The sequence below is a fragment of the Enhydra lutris genome, unplaced genomic scaffold (assembly GCF_002288905.1).
Source record: "Enhydra lutris kenyoni isolate GAN:26980312 unplaced genomic scaffold, ASM228890v2 scaffoldscaffold14, whole genome shotgun sequence".
NCBI lineage: Eukaryota > Metazoa > Chordata > Mammalia > Carnivora > Mustelidae > Enhydra > Enhydra lutris.
Genome location: NW_019154098.1, coordinates 25,860,019 through 25,872,402, shown reverse-complemented (window position 1 = coordinate 25,872,402; position 12,384 = coordinate 25,860,019). Strand labels below are relative to the sequence as shown.

The following is a 12,384-nucleotide window of genomic DNA, read 5'->3' as shown; positions in this document are numbered from 1 at the left end:
TGTAAGCTCTTTATTAATACTGAATAAACTAGCTAATATCAGTTGGCTGAAGAGATAGGAGTCAATAAACATTTTTAATTGCAATTTGCAAGAGAAAATTGTGTTAGATCACAAAAAGATATATTGCATTGGAAAGTTTCAATGTCTATAGATTGTTAATACCTACCTGTGCTAGGATAAAGATTTAAAATATAGGATATAGAAATAAAGGTGGTGTAAGCTACCTTGATATTTTATGATAAGAGAATCCCATTGAAGAACTAAACAATTTCACAATAAGCAGATTGCTTTGCTATTATATTCACAGGAAATCTACTTCAAAATAAAGACTGCCTTGTTTTAGGGTAGTGACTAGATCTTCATCTTTATCTACTAAACATATTGACACATATTGGCCCTCAATAAATGATTGATGGGTGAAGGAAAGTGTTAATGAGTCCCAGAACTGATAAATAAGCTACCAATTATTTTTGTGGAAATACCATCTACTGACCACAGTCTTTCACAACTGCTAACTTAGACTATGTCAAAACCATACTATTTAATTCAAAATAATACTGTTCCAACAAAAAACTTACTAAACCAAATCAAACTTTAGCCCAAAGAAAATTATGGAAACAATTAAGGTAATATTTACATGAAATAGCACAACACATAACTTAAGGTCTAACACCTTCCAATTTCTTTTGAGGCCTTTGAGAATTCTGCTTTGGAAGGAGTTATATAACCATAATATAGTTTTTCTAAAATACGGAGATTCAATAACCTATGCAACGAGAGGTAAAAATAAGTAGTAATCTTCAAATTATTGAAAAATGGTTAATTTCTAAGTACTTACACATTGGTAGTATTTAAAAATTAAGTTCAGAATGTCATTTCTGATTTTCATCTATTAATATATTAATGAATACTGTCAAGTTAACGGAGATATTAAAGATTTCCTGGCATTTTGCTAGAAAATTGATTTTAAGAGTTTCTCTTTGACCTTCTTTAAAAAGATTTAACAGATGAAAGAGCAATCAAGTACTAGTTGGATTTATTGATAAAATTTTTCTTTAAAAGCCATGAAAAGACCATTGGACATGAGCTCAATACAGGTGATCTTAGGCCTGTCAACATTTCTATTGCAGACTTCGTTTAAGAGGGTTTATCATCTCCATCATCTAAGAAACTATGAAGCTAAAAGTTGGCATACAAATTAGCAGCATGGATGCAAATTTGTTTACCCAAAACATTTGAATCAGTTCAGCTGTTTTGATTTAGACATCAGCCAAAAACCCTTAACTCAGAGTTTCTCCATATATGTGAACACTGAGTAAATATTTTGCCTTGACTACACAGCTCAGTCAGTTAGAACATGGAGCCAATAAATCCAAGGTAGCATGTTTCATATTCAGGAGATTTCCTTGTATTTTTTCTGCTGTTCTCCTAACTTTGATCCATTATCTTACAAATGCAGCTTTTAGTAACACAGAGCTTCACAGTAGAACATGCAGATAGATCACCATAAATTCATTACCTTTTGGTAATGGGGAAATTCAAATTATGCCCCCAATAACAGATGTAAAAGTCATTCCTATATATGAAAAAAATAGTTTATACATTAAAAACAAAATCATTTCTAAAAATTACAAATTGCCTGACGTTAAAATAGTTTAACATTGTTATTATGATTTAGTAGACTAACAACAGATTAGAATCCTATTCTCTTTTCTATAGTAACACACTCAAAATTCAGCTTAAAATTATATTTTAAAATTATTGACTCAGTTGGTAAACCTCAGGTACCCATTATGTGGTATTGTAAGAGAAAATGAAATTAACATTATTTTCAGATTTCTTTCAAGTCAAACAATCCTCATAGTGTGAAGAAACAAACAAAAAATAAAAGTTATGTCCTTGTAGAAAACTAAAATAGATATTTGAGAAATTACAATAATATAAACAATAAAACAGAGCTGACAAATTTATTAGGTAGCTATGAATGAAAAACAAGTAGTTAATGGAAATGTGAACAAGCTTAAGAAAAGGAATTGATTTATCAATTTACTTCCCATTCCCATTACCAAAATCAAGAAAACAAAATGTTAATTTGTAATTTAAAATTTCAATAAAGTCAATTATTATAACGGACTCAATTTTGAAGTGGAGAATTTGGCTAATAGTAAATTGACAACATTAAATAAAATTCTGGAATGCATAACTGTAGGAAATAGATTAGAAGACAGATTTTAGGTGTACCTTTATCCCTGGCTTTTGTCAACTTTGGAAAAATCTACATTCTAGTTGTTGTAAGATATAAAATTATTTAAAATAAGGATGTCCCACTAAAAAAGTATCCAACATAATAAGTATATGCTATGAATAATCCATATGAAGGCATTTTTAGATACCTGAACTTTAAAACTAAAAATGTAGGTTAAAATGACATCTCTAAATTTATACTCACAGATGAAATTTTAATAATGCAAGTAAGAAAAATGTTAGTTTATACTGGGAGAGTAAAAAATTCAGAAAGGACACAGTGCTTTGTTACATATGAAAATAGATTTTATCACCTTCACAAGAAAAAGTAACACTATTTTTTTTGATACTTAAGGATAGTTTAGTAGATGTGTAAGAGCACTCTTTTCTTGCGTCTATTTCAATGCCTGGATTTAATTTTTAGGTTACTCTTTAAATTTAATGTTGTTTCTAATTTAAATTTACTGCTATCACATTTCTGTATCTGTGTCTCCTTACATGATTACTTCAGGAAGTACTGTTTTGGGTCTGGTCATAATTTGGGGTTAGGCATAGTGGTCTCTCCTCTCAAGGAGGTTTATTCCCATAAACCAATCACGACTAAATAAAGAAGCTCATAAAGGTTCCCAATAAAGAGAAACATGTACTAGACAGGGAATTTGAAGACTGTTTTGCACACTTTAAATCTTGGCAAGAAACTTCATTTCTCTGTCTTATCTCTTCTGTACATCACTATGTAGTTAGGATGCAGTTATGGAATGAAGTAGATGGTGTGGATGAAGCTTGTATGTGATGTTTTTAAAGCACACTCGTTTGTCCTGACAAATAAATCTAATTCACATTCCCTAGACATGAGACTAGTTATAAGAACTTTTCCATCATTCACAATCTATAGAACTAAATGGGCAATTAAGGTGGAATATGGAAAAAATTTATTTGCCAAGGTTTATTATAAAACTGGTAAACCATTTTATATGCAAATATTATTGTATTTGTGAAGTTCATAATTTCATCTGCATTTATAAATTTTACATTTTATTCAAGAGTATTGGGTTAGGATCTAAGGTTATAAATTTTGGTTCCATTTTTTTAATACTTAATGCACTGAAAAGTTTTATATCTTATAGTGACATACATATGCATTACTGTACATTTACTTCACTTATTATTGCTCATAAGACTAAAAATATCTTCCACATCTATCATACAGGATCATAGGAATAATGTCAGGCAACTTGAGCAAAAAAGTTGAAGATTATAAAACAGAATTTATGTTTCCTGTAACCATGAGACTATATATATATATGTATATATACACATACACTGAATATTAATTTCAGTCTTTCTTTTAAAATAAATTCTCAAGGTCTCAGTTTTTTCTCTTAAAACTGAAGAATCTTGATTAGGAACTTAGTCCCTTACAGTTTTAACTTTTAATAAGTCTGTGAGCTTCTGAATCTATTATCATTTCAGATTTTACTAACTTGTTAACCTTATGATCATGGAAAGTCATTGTACTTCTCTGGCCTCAGGAAATGTTTGTAAATGGAGATGACAAACTGTATGTAGGAGATAACAGCCATCTCACAGGTTGCTTGCTAGAAATCAAAGCAGAAAAATGAGGGAGAGAACCACTGTAAAAGATGTAACTCTACACTTCTTAGAAAGGGCTTAGCACAGAGACATCTACAGTAAAAAAAAAAAAAAAAAAAAAAGTCAAAACAAAGAATTCTACCCCAATACTATTTCCCCAAACTTTATAGGACATAATAATGTCCTATATCATGTTTCTATAGGAAACACTTCTGAACATTCTAGAGTCAACCTGATGGACTTATTAATGGAAAACTAGAAGGTAGAAGGTAGTCCTAGATTTTCCAATGTTTCTTGAGATTTAATAAATCCATTTCTGCAAAGTCTGTTTCCATTTATAAAATCCCTTTCAAAGTGGTATCCAACTATATTTTAAAACTTGTCATAGTTTTAAAAATTTTCCTCATCATTTAAAACTATGTAAGCATAAATGTTCCTTTTAGAATATGCTAATGTAAAACAAAGCAAGGAAGAAGGACTTTATGATTTTGAACATTACAAACTCAGTTCTTAAGAGAATCACTCATCACTTTTTATACATATCAATCACTTTCTGAACATTTAAACCCATCAAATGTAGTAATATTCATTGTTTTAGAAATTTTATTCCTATATCTTAAAGAGAATTTTAAAATATTTCACATACCACTAAAATTGAAGATAATCTCTAACATTATCAATTGTTCTTACAGCAGTAATATTTATAGAATGTGCTATACTTTTTATGGTAGAGTTTTGAATGACACCATTGCCTTATATAGATCATGTGAGAGAAATGTGCAGTTGTAAATGCAGATGAAAGGGGCTGCTAATTCTGTTAATATGGCTAAACAGAAGAAAAACACGAAGAAAATAAATTCAGAACAGATTTTCTAGATTAAAAAGCTTTTAAATAAGAAATTGTGTCCAGATTGTAAGAAGAAATAAATAAGACTTTGATTTTAAATACTATTCCTTAAAGTTCTTTGAGACATAAAAAAATTCAATACACTGATTTTATTTTTATCGACTTGTAAGACCTGTATAGACTTTATTGAAGACAAGACTATTTGATGTTACATATTAAATCAGCCTCAGAAAATATTTTCATTCCATAATTGTTTCTGTCTTCTACAAAACAAGTGGTTAACAATTTTTTAAAAAATTACCATGAAAAAAAAATTACCATGAAGCATGTAATTGCTAATGTTCTTACATAGTACTAATTGATATGTGGTACTTAAAATATTAACTTTTATGATAACAGCTAGTGAGAAGATGCTACATTTTTTATTTACTGCTATGGACAAGTTAGGGCTACAAGTTAGGGATGAAGTATGTGGGCATTTACACTGGCTTTGCACATGGAAATGTATTTGAATAATACTGATGGTAGCTACCAGGCACTGTTTATGGTAAGTGCATAATCTCCCTTTCCCTATAGGTCTACTGATATTCTACTATCTCTCTCTCTCTTTCTCTCTCTCTCTCTTTTTTAATAGAGACTAAAACTGGAGTTTAGGAAAGTTGGGCTGCTGGTACAAGGATAACTGCTGGCAAAATCATTTGACTTCAGGTCTCAGTAGCTCCAGAACTCTTGCTCTTTGCTGTAGTGGTTCTCAAACTTTAGACCACATCAGGAATACCTGGGTGACATGTTAAAAACACTAATGTCTCTGCCCAACTGACAAGGCATCTGTCTCAAGTAAGCCCAGGGCTGGCACCTGGGAGTTCATATTCTTAACCAATTCCCAGAGAATGTTGATGCTTTTTGTTCAGGAACACTTTGAAAATCACTGCAGAGCAAGCATAGCCAATAGAATAATGTTGTGATATCTAAGACAACATGATTACCACTGATATTCTTACTATCCAGGTACAAGGTGTGTGATGTGTGTGAAGATTGTAAATGCAGACTTTCTGGAGGAGATTTCAGATGGGGTTGTGGCCAAGAGCCATGACTATATAGAAAATATGAATCCTTGGGAACTTTTACCCAGCACCAAGCGTAACAAAGGGCCTGATGGCATGGAATGCATTTGATGGCTACAGGATTGGAGGCTTGAGAGACGAAAGGATGGCCGTCAATACTGAAACTTTGACTACTGGAAGGTATTTGACAAATTGATTTTTCTGTGACATTTGTAAACATGATATTCCTGATGAGAATGAGAGCCTTATAAGGGGCCTAAATCTAAGAAAATCTTGTAGACCTGGAGATTGATCTCTTTGGAAAATACCATGAATCACCCACCTGCTCACTTTAAGAGAGAAAAGATGAATTTGTTAACAATAACATCTGTTCTAACATTCTTAACAGACCTCATCCAAAAGCCAAATCAGAATTGCCACTGTATCCCTCAACTACACACCCCTTTGCCCTGTGAATAAAGGGAATGGACAAAAGAGGTAAAAAGGGAAGCTATGTTTTTTTTTTTTTTAAGATTTTATTTATTTATTTGACAGACAGAGATCACAAGTAGGCAGAGAAGCAGGCAGAGGGAGAGGAGGAAGCAGGCTCCCCGCTGAGCAGAGAGCACGATGCAGGGCTTGATCCCAGGACCCTGAGATCTTGACCTGAGCGGAAGGCAGAGGGTTTAACCCACTGAGCCACCCAGGTGCCCCTGGAAGCTATGTTTTAATGCATCTATCTATCTATTTATAGATAGATAGATAAAATAGCCATAAGTTTTATTTATAGGTGACACTTTTTTTTTGTATCTCATACATTTTTTCTAATCTCTTTAATTTGCAAACATTTTACTTCTAATCTTTCAAACATTGGACTTTGAAGTACAAAAAGGCATATTTTCCCAAGTAGTCATGTTGCTTAAAGTAACCGGTTCCTTAGTAGATACATTGTTTGGTGCTTCATAGTAGTTTCCCAAACTGGACAAAACACTGCAGCTCTTTCTGGAGACCCTGATGTTAAGGAGAAAAAGATGATCTTTTGGTACACAAGGAGGAGGATATTTGGAAACAAGTGAAGCTGAGTTTAGTCCCTTTCAGTTATTTGTATTTGAGATGTTAGACAAGTGTATTAGCATTAGAGGGTTCCCACATGGGTACAAAGACATTAACTGTTCTACCTCTCCTGCCTATTTTTCAGAGCTCACTTGTGATAGTTTTACTATATATAGAATCATGTATAGATGCCATTTGCTATTGCTTTATTTCAGAATTTCCTTAGATACCAAATTGTGTTCAAGAAAAAGACATAAATACCCAAAATCTATTCAGCCATCCCACAAAGTAAGGCTAATTAATATCATGAAGAGTAATAACAACTACTGCAACTTAGTCTATGCTCCTACAGTAATTTTATGCCTTTTCTCCTTGAAGGATCTCAAAGGAACTGGCATCAGGTTTTCAAGGGGTTGAACCCTTCTCCTTAATTATTTCTGCTCACACATTCTTCCTACGCAGGCTTGATGCAGCCTTCCCCGCCACCCCCCGCCCAATCCCCCAACACCAGAAGATTCGAGAAAACACGGTGCTGCAAAATGACATTTCAGAACAATCTCGACAAGGTAACTGTCCAGGGGAAGTTCAGCTCAGAATTCTGGGAGCTGTTCGAGCCTTTTCGGGCGGTAAATTGGGTTGGCTTAGCAACTCCGTGGTGCAAAGTCTCCCCAAAGGCGACGTGCTCAGGGAGAAGGGAACCCGCCTGACGCCTGAGTAGATCTTTCTTTCTACGGTCGTCCTGCTTCATTACTGTTCTGCAATGTGCTGCAATCCGTGTGCGTGCCCGGCTTTCAACCCTGAGCAGGCCACTCCAGCGGCGCTGGTAGGGGACCACACGGTGACTGGGATGACCCCACGCTGTTTCATTTCTTCTGCCCTTTCCCTCGGCTCCAACTAAGCCCTCGTGGCGCTAGAACCCTGGGACTGCCTCCTGCTTCTCCTTTTCCCCAGCGACGGAGCTAGGGTGGGAATGGAGGGGTCGTATAGGGACAGCAGTCCCAATTACTTGTTCCCCAGTGAGGTTTTCGAACTCCCTGAATGCCCACCACAGGAGAGGTTGTTTGAGTGAGGGCAGCGCTGCGGTCAGCTTGGGGGACCGGAGTTTTCCCGGCGCCCCCACAGGATAGCGCGGCAGCAGTGTCCATGGCACCACCGACCATCTAGAGCCCGGGGGACATAAACGTGCTGTTTACCTGCCACGCGTTTCAGCCCCGGACACCCACAGGGACACACACGTGCACTCCCAAGGCTTCCCGAAGGCCCCTCGGTGTCAGGCCATGTAGATCTCCTCCTCCCAGCAATACACACACGTGGCAAGGCCAAGTCAGGGCTCAGTTTTCAGCCTCGGGTGTTTCTTTGAAATTTCATGGAGTCTGGCCTTCTAGAGGAAATTAAGAAGTATTCGCAAGGGAAAGAGACGGAGGAGACCTGTCCAACCTGCAGCGGGACCCCTGCCTCGAACACAAAATGTTGTCGCCCGGCAGGTATCTCAAACGTGCAAACCTCAAGGGAAGGGTTTTGACGGTGGCGATGAAGGGGAAGCGGGTTTTGTTTTGTGGTTTGTTGTTATTACTGTTTTGTGAAGACTTTAACTTACTGCATTCCCTTTGGAAAACCTCCCTCAAAGAGGACAGATATTTTCTGTCAGGTGAGACCGTCGCCTGAGGGCGAGGAGTGAGGGTGTCGGTCCCTGAAGACGCGACACGCGGGGGTCTGAGACCTCCCGGCGCGGCCCATTCTGGTAACCGCAGAAGATGCTCCAGAGTTCGCTTCCAGCTCTCCTCCCGCAGGGTCACCCGCGACCCTTTTTAGCTGAGGAAGAGGGTGTGAAACCCACTCTTCCAGAAGAGCTCTGTGGCAGGAGTAATATCTCCTTCGAATCCCAGAGCACGCAGAAACGTGGATCCTTCTCGAAGTCCGGGGTCCTGCGGGAGCCCGGGAAAACACTCCCGGATGCAGGACGTGGAAGGCTGCACACAGGCTCCCACCTGTCGACCGAGGGCAGTGCGTTCTGTACCTGCGCAAGGTTCCTGTACCTTTTGCATCGTACCTCCCGCGCTGACTGTGCGATCTCCCGAGATGGAGCGTGGGAAAGTACCCCCGAGTGTCTGTTTACGTAGGCGGGACTTTTAAGCACGACTTGGAGATTCACAGTTTCTCTGTGAGTGAAACCTCCACAGACACGCTGCAGCTGCAGGCTGCATTTCAAAACCCTCTGCCTGCTTGCCTGCCTGCGCTGGGGAGCGCGCGCGCGAGTGCGCGTGTTGGGGGGAGAGAGTGTGTGCGTGCGTGCGTGCGTGTGTGTGTGTGTGTGTGTGTGTGAGAGAGAGAGATAGCTTAAAACCGGCTAGCTTGCATCAGGTCTAAGCAGCTCCCCACCCGGATTTGAAGTCCTCTGTCCGCCACCTTTTGAGATGCTGACAGTGGAGATAAAACGGCCAGATAAGGTTGGCCGTCATCTCAGCAGTTCGGGCCTACTACTGAAGGCCACTTTGTCTTCTACTCTGTGGCGTTTCCTCCCACGGAGCCTCTTTGTCGTAGTTGCCGTAGGCAGAGGTGAGATGGTGAAGGGATGGAAAGTATGGGCAGAAGGTGGAATTCTTGTGGCCTGAGCTGTTTACGTGGCAAACGGCGCACCGCAGACTTCGCGAACGCTCCTGCTAACCCAGATTAGGACGTGCAAAGCTCTGAAAACGGCTCCCCATTCTGAGCTTTGCTTTGGGCCAGAGAGTCCAGAAGAAACAGTGTGGAAAACAAAAGCGGGTATAGACATTAGGGGAAACACCATTTAAGCCTTTTCAGCGATCAGGGCTTTAGGAAAGCCTTGAGACGGAGAAAGTAAAATAAGAAGAGGGAAAAGGAGAATAAACAACTGTTAAGGCTGGCACCACCCACCGATAGGGAACAGGTCTAAAGCACATAGCCCAGGTAAGTTTGCGTCTCAGAATTTGAGGACAGCGTTCCAGGTTGTAAAATATAGAAGAAACCTTCCGAGTGGCAGTAAGTGACAAAGAACAACCTTATTACCATTAAAATGTTTTTTAAGATCCGTAAAAAATTGATTTTGAACGGGACCAAAGCAGAGTGTGACACACTCTTTCTTCTCAGTGTCCCTCAGACTGGAATATACTCAGTGGAGACCAATGGTCTCAGTCCAAAGTCCAGGAGCTGTGCGTGGAGGAGAGGAGTTCCGTTCCTGGTGCCATCTAAACCAAATTAACGCGCCCTTCTTTTCAGCGGCGGGTCTTATTCAGAAAATACGGTAGGTGCGGGCAGCCGGGCTGTAATTGCAGGCAACGCGGTTCTATGTTTGTCAGGTTGGCGTGCTCTCCCGGATTTGGAGACTCCCTCCCCCCATCTGCCCCTCGAATGTGTTTTGGCTCAACAGGTATCACATGAAAACTCGCACTTAACCCCGGTCATCCTCTAGCAGGAGCCACCCCAACATTTTTCCTGCCAGGAGCTGTTGCTGGCTCCCGGCGCCTCCCCCACGCCAAGCGCCCGTCTCGCAGTCAGCCCCAGGGCCATCCATTAACCACCGACTCCCAGTGGCAGGCGGACTAAGCAGAAATGTGAGGCTCCTCGCAAGTCGAGCCGGCGGCGAAAACGAACCCATTGTAAGCCACCCGAGACGCTTTTTGTGCACCAGGCAGTGTAGTTACGCTGCTTAGGACAGGCGTTTTGCCTTAGAACTGAGCTGAGACTGGGGGGTCAGGGAGAATCAAGCTTTAAGGGGCAGGTTGGAATTACAAGACAGTTGCTGCCACAGACACCAGAGGCGACTTCTTGGCATTTAGGGATGTAAATTAAAATTCGAGACATGTCATCCATCGTTGCTCCTAATAGAATGAGAGGTAACCCCTCCAGCTCCCTCCACCCAAAACATGAATTATCATTTCCACTGAGTGCAAATGGACTGCCTTCTGGGGGAGGACAGCCAGCTGCAAGCTGGACAATAAACTGTTTCATAGAGACGCGGCCCGATTGCGGTTCAGAGAGGCACTCCTTTACAAAGGAAGAAGCGTCCAGTTTGTGTTGACAGCCTTGGCGCGCCTGGGCCAAAACACCCCCCCATCACCCACCCTCTACCCCCACCCCCGACACACAGACACCCGGGATTTGAAACTAGGTTCACTGAAAGCGACATCCATCGCATCCATTCGAGCTGCCATGAGTATGGGGAGGTGATTTTTCAAAAATGATGGCATGAGTCATAAACACCTCCTGAGTAGTCTTTGCAGCAATTAATGGGCAGCAGGGTGCAGGAGAAGTTGTGGAACAGACCTGGGCATCTATTTTTCTCCCCGAGGACAGCTTTTCTTCCAATGATTCTGACTGTCCCTAGCTTTCTTGCTTAGGAATACATTTTCCATCCCACCCACCCCCTCCCCTTGTCTGTGCATGTGACGCTCACTCTACCTGTCTGGAAGCTAAGACTTGCTGGGGATTTTCTTTTTGGTCGTCAGCTAATGACTTTCCTCCTACCTTCATTCATCCCCAAAGGTGGATCCTTACACTTCCTGGCATCTCAGACCCTTGTAAAGCCTCATTTTAAACCAAACCTCTACCAGGGAAGCTCCCCTACAGTTTATCAGTGCACAAGAGCCCACGTAGTAATAATTCACATATGCATTCAGACGTTCCTGTTAGCGAGGGGATGCTTGGAAGACCCCTGAGTCCTAAAGCATTTAACATTAGCACATTCCTTGCATGTCAGTAACTTTCCTCCCTGAAAGGGTTAAAAAGCATTTACACGAGTGTCTTTAATATAAATATTCTAGCCAAAGCATCAAACCCCACTGGTTTGACTAGAAATCAAGGTAATCCTCACCACCAAGTAAAGTCTTGCAGAGGAATTCTGCCTGGATAGCCACTAGTTAGAGGCTATACGAACCAACTCACGTACTCGTTTGAGCATACTGCAAGAATATTTATTGAGCACAAGCTCAATCACCGCATTGAACGCCAAATCTGGCAAGCAAAATGCATTTCCTATCTGGGGGTGGGGGGCGAAAGAGCTGTGAATCAACTCCTTCTTCAGGATTATCATTATTTTATCGGTGCAAATTGCAAAGTAAGCTACCAGCCTTTTTCCGGCGACAAGTCAGCTCACCTCCATCCAAGCAGAGGGGACCCCCGAAAGCAGACCTACCTTTCACACAAGACACCGTCAATAAAAAGACGAGATTCCAAAACGTAAATCCACTTTTAATCCCCATTTTCTTCATCAGGATGAAGTCTAGGCGGCCACATTTAGCGCATCTTCTCGTGCCAGGCTCCCGGGATTTGGATTCCTTTGCTCGGCTTTCCCCTTTGCGGATCCCTTTCATATTATTCGCGAGCTTCTAATTCCTGCTCCCCAGCCCGGCGCAGTGGAGTTGTTGCTGTTGTTGGTGCGCGGTCACAGCTCGGAGTGAATGGTGTTTCTGGGATACCACAGCAACCTTGACGAGGACTCAACCATCTCTCCAACGGGGGCACAAAGTCTCTGCTACTCTGGATTCTGTCTTTTCCTGTGCCTTTTCCCCCCCTCCACCCAAATCTACCTCAATTCTAGCTCGTTATAGCAACCACCAGAAACCACTAGTGAGCTCCTTGAAGCCC

The 12,384-nt window shown here is 40.6% G+C and overlaps 1 protein-coding gene across 2 annotated transcripts in view; it reads right to left on the bottom strand.

The window, feature by feature from the left end:
• LOC111146567 (CUB and Sushi multiple domains 3) overlaps nucleotides 1–12,110 on the bottom strand; it is a 1,261,269-nt gene extending 1,249,159 nt beyond the window's left edge. For both annotated transcript variants that reach the window (XM_022502159.1, XM_022502160.1), the window contains exon 1: nucleotides 11,933–12,110. In XM_022502159.1, the coding sequence (XP_022357867.1) occupies nucleotides 11,933–12,110 (178 nt within the window). The remainder of the gene's footprint in view (nucleotides 1–11,932) is intronic.
• Between the last annotated feature and the right edge of the window lie 274 nt (nucleotides 12,111–12,384).